Source organism: Glandiceps talaboti, chromosome 11 (assembly GCF_964340395.1).
Source record: "Glandiceps talaboti chromosome 11, keGlaTala1.1, whole genome shotgun sequence".
Lineage (NCBI taxonomy): Eukaryota > Metazoa > Hemichordata > Enteropneusta > Spengelidae > Glandiceps > Glandiceps talaboti.
The window spans coordinates 6636259-6641258 of record NC_135559.1 but is presented as its reverse complement, the minus strand read 5'-3'; the positions used below and the strand labels follow the sequence as shown (position 1 = coordinate 6641258).

At 35.3% G+C, this 5000-nt stretch overlaps 1 protein-coding gene across 1 annotated transcript in view; it reads left to right on the top strand.

Moving 5' to 3' along the window:
• Positions 1-899: 899 nt before the first annotated feature.
• The window catches only part of LOC144442777 (uncharacterized), a 26991-nt gene continuing 22890 nt past the window's right edge, over positions 900-5000 (top strand). Inside the window, exons 1-2 of the mRNA XM_078132149.1 lie at positions 900-973; positions 2046-2088. Coding sequence (XP_077988275.1) covers positions 971-973; positions 2046-2088 — 46 coding nt within the window. The 5' untranslated portion in view covers positions 900-970. The remainder of the gene's footprint in view (positions 974-2045; positions 2089-5000) is intronic.

Sequence of the window (5000 nt, the reverse complement as noted above, 5' to 3'; positions counted from 1 at the left end):
GCGATATTGTCATGAAAACATCCATCTATTGTTCGTTTCTAATTTTACTGTAATACATTCACGTTTTGCTTGTCATTCTTGACAAGGGACCTCACGATATGACGGCTTATTTTGTGATTTGTTTCGTACTCAGTAAGGTTATGTGAAAGCCTTTCGTTTTCCTGTGCAGGGACTCTGAACTAACGAGTAACAGCAGAGATTAATGGCTAGGAACGATACTCGCGAAAGGTGAGCATTTAATCGGGTCACCATTAAGCATTAGGTTATGATTCAGATATAAACATATCAAGTATTTTGAGCTGGTCTTTACTCAATAGTAACTTGCAACACACTACAAATCAATTTTATACAATATTCAAAGTATGCAAACACATAGGGTGTAATGATTCGCTGGTCGGAATATTAACGCCCGGATCGTTTCATGATAATTTCCCTCGGGGACTACCTCTTTGAGCTTCGTCTCCTCGAAGACAAATCCGCTCGTCTGCGTCGAATTAACAATCGGACGATTTTGTGAATATATGCATTATATGCACGACTAGTCTGTGCCGTACAACAGGTAGTATCGGATCCAAGCGCCAACTAAGCGAAGTGTGAATGTTATTGGACTGGAAAACACGAGATGCTAATATTCTGATCCCAGTATCGAGTCAATGTTCCCGCGTGTTTTGGGTGACTGCAAGGAGAAAGTGACACTTTTCAGTACCCGATGATCCCGCGAGCTGCCTGATAAATATTCATTTACGTTTGGAAGCCGGCTGTGCGCAAGGACATAACAATAGTCCCTATTCGTGTCGTCACAGCTCGTGAATATCCGGGTAAGAGCAATTATATTCCCCGGCTAATTTAATACAACGTGGGCTTGGCCGTAGTGTTCAGTCAACAAAAAACTGTCAACGTTAGGAGGTTGGACAGCCGATCGGATCCGGTAATATACGGTTCGACTGAGGTCGAAGTGGAGATCGGAGTGATGGTGAGAAGACATTTCTTTGTCCTTATTTCTTGGCCACGTTTTCCTCAAGTAATTCATCACATGACCCGTATAAGTACCTCGGTTTTTATTATTGAATGCACACATAGGTACACGGTGAAATGGCTGTGTTGACGCTCTATATAATTGTAATAATTGTAATACGTTGCTACTAATGAGTTACCGGTGTAGTAGATTTGCCCTGGAGCGACAAAGCCCCGTTTACGCGAAGCTTCGGTTTTAAGGTCGAGCTTACATAGCTAAAACAGACGTCGAAACGTGCAATTTATATCATTACTCCTGAATATCCGACATAAACCCACACACGTTGCTTTACGAGCAGCTAAAATATTAGAAATACAACTTACACATCTATATATATGTATATATATGGCATCTCTACTATACTGTATCCATTTTATGGTCACATTGCAATTTTCTGTCAATGTCATCGGGGTGATGCTGATAGCTTAGGGATAAATCATCGACACGACGGCTTTCTCGTAGAACGTGTAACAAGTTCCACTCACACAAGGACACGCTGTCCATGATACGCGGCAATGGCTCTTCTGTAGGTTAGGCAATAAATACGAAGATTATATGGCAAACGAGACACATATAAGCTACGTTCCAGATTAGAATTGGTTTTCACCTCCGAGCAGAATATACTCATATCACACACGTACATTTTATCCATGCAAAATCTAAATTTTGTTGCATGCATTTATTATAAGCATTCGGATGAATTGTACCAATGCCCCTCCCCCCTCCATTGCATTTTTTTAATGGTTGAATGAATTGTATCCAAAGTCGAAAAAAAAATCGCATCGCGTGATTACAAAATGACAGTGTTATTATCTCGTAATTTTAACTTGATATCCATTTACTCTTTCTTATCAACAAGTGTGACATTTTGCAATTAGCCTTATCGTCAGCAAATGCATTGTATTACTTCACAAATATAGCTCTCATAAATTCAACTACAATTTATTCATGGTTAACAGATATGTACATTGACACTATGGAATATCACATATGACATTTCTCTTCTTCATGTGTTACCATGGCAACGAAGACCGAGTCACAAACATCAAAGCTGTCAGAAGAACAAATTGCAGGTAAGTAACTGTGCGCCAGAAGCGTTCCAATTCTACGCATTTCGTGTACATTTAGTAGTTTAGAAAACATAAGCGTTTTACCTAAGATAAACACTATTCAAATGATAGTTATCCCAAGGGAAGGAATATATCAAATGTTAATTTAGTTTGATGTTGGTAAACGTAAATGTCTATTCACTCACTCCATAAACCATACATCTATTATGTCCTGCCGTATTGCGTTATGTTATGCATCACCATATGCTGCTCTGTTTGCATAATTTAAGTCCGATGCAACCGGTTTTAAAACGAAGGTCAAAGTATAACACTGACCTGATATTAGCTTATTCCAGGCATGGTAACTGCTTACAGTGGTGTAAAACAACAACAACAACAACAACAACAACAAAACAAAAACAACAACCTCAACAAAAACAACAACAACAACAACAACCTCAACAACAACAACAACAACAACAACAACAGCAGCAGCAGAACAGATTGTAGTTAGACCAGCGTCAAACTATAATTTTTTCATCGTATATACGTCTTAACTTAATCGTAGAGAATATACAATATGAATCGTTTAATTATATCTTTTTAACATTATTTATCTAGTCTTGAAAGGCATATTACAGAAAATAAAACTATTGGTATAATATTCAACATATTTAAATTAAATAGGCTGTAACAGATACCCCGTATTCAGTTAAAGTCACCTTATAAAATAAACTACACAACACTCACTATAACTTATTTAAATGCAAACAAGATATAACATTATAGGTCAAAGATATTTATGTAATCATAAATACGCCCGGAAACCTAGTATGTTTGTTTTTCGAATTTATTTGTAACCAAAGAATTATATCATAATGATGACGTCATTTTTATTAATAACAAGTTTTACATCTTTTTAAAAAAAATATTTTATGTGAAATAACCAAGAGAATATTTCAAAACATAATCCACCTAAGACCAGTAAGTTATATAACCTTTACTAATTATTATATGAATATTAAATATTACTATACATAGTGGTACTTTAATATACATGAAAGTTACCACGAATTGTAATTTCGCTTTAGTCTAGCTTTAGTACACCTATTTAGCGATTAAAGTGATAATAAGTCATGATTTTTAGTTAAACTATTCTTATAATAATTTATACTCGCTAGCAATTTTGTTTGTTTATTTATTTATTTGTTTGCTTGTTCGTTTGTTGTTTTTCAAGGGGTCCTGATTCATTGCAGGTATTATATATGTAATATTTTGTTACCTTCACTATATATATACTTGTAGGGACTGGTTTATTCCATCAATAATTAATGAGTATCGAACCACCACTGCCACATTAGGCGCGATAAAGATGAGGTGATGGAAATATTAAGATGAAAACGCTGTTTTAGATTCGCATTAGGCATCCAATAATTATTACTCCACTGTCATATCTGCATAATGCAATGGTCAATTTATTAGAAGTGAACTTGTGCGAACAGGTGCAGCTAATTGCTAGAAGTATCACGTCGAAACCTGTTGGGGAATGACGGTAATGCGGTAATAAATACTACGTTTATGTGAGAAAGACTGCTCGTTACAACCGCACAGACGAGTGCCTTGCATAATTTACTCAATATGAGCACCTCTCTCGTTTAATGGCAATTTATTTCAAGATATCCGTGAAATAAAACAAAAATTTAAATGTCGACTATAGAGTTAAAACACAGTAAGATAATTCATAAAAATATATCTCCTTATATATTATGTGCAAAGACCAGTCTTTTTTTTAATTAAAGAGAAATATTCAATGTTAAGATGTGACCCTATCGTTGAAATTCGTCAATCAAAAATGATATACAGTTTCAGACTTTGCATACTTGTCTGATAACACGACAGTACGTATTCAAATTTTATTTTAACCTTTTGAACTATTTCCTAAGCTTAGAAGTTCAACACATTTATGTATACTTTAGATATGCCAATTAGATGCGCTTGAATGGAGCAAAGTATTTGATGAGAATATTTCTATGCAGCTCACTTTTTTAATAATCAAAACTTCATATATCACTAGTATTTTTAGTTACTGTAAATGAAAATATTATTTTCTCCAAATTGAAAGACCTTAACTTTTCCTTGTCGCGACTTAATGTAATTCTATCTAAAAAGGAACCTAAATAAATAACTTTTTCTGAGTTCGTGTTTGCTCTAAGCCTTCCGCTAAATATAGAGGTTTTAGGTTTACAGTCTCCTGGTGTTTTGCCCTCTAAATATAAAATACTGCGACAGAACCCAATGGTGCGTGAGTGCAAGTATGGTGTACACGGGCATGAAAAACACTGCAAGCACGAGTTCAAATGCACCTGTGTACCCATACTGACACTCACTCTGCATGATCTACAGGACCAGCTATTTCCATAAAATTAAACTGTGCGGTCACGCGCTTTTATAGAGAAGTATCGCCAGTGCCCTCATTTGCATATATTTGCATACGTGTGTGCAATAATGCGCGCACCTATGCAAGTAATCACTGGTACATACATATAATAAGTAAGTTTAACATTTTAACGAATTCAGCATTGTACAAAATAGAACTTAAGCCATGATAAAACCATTTTTATAATATTGTTATACATGTACTTATCTATCAATATTTCGAATTTTCAATAAACTAAAATGGCGAGCGTTTATATATAAAATTGAAACATGAAAAATGATTAGTGGACTTGAAAATATGTGTCTATGACAAGTATGTATTAAGGTTTTGATTGAAATGTACCAACGGTTCTATACAACCAGCGAAAGAACACTTGTGGGTTTTCTTGTTTGTGGTAAGCAGAATTTAGACAACGTTCATGCAGACATACAATGTGTCGGCAACTTACACACCACAGAAGCCACGATCCCATAAGCTTCCGATTGTTACCGATATATTA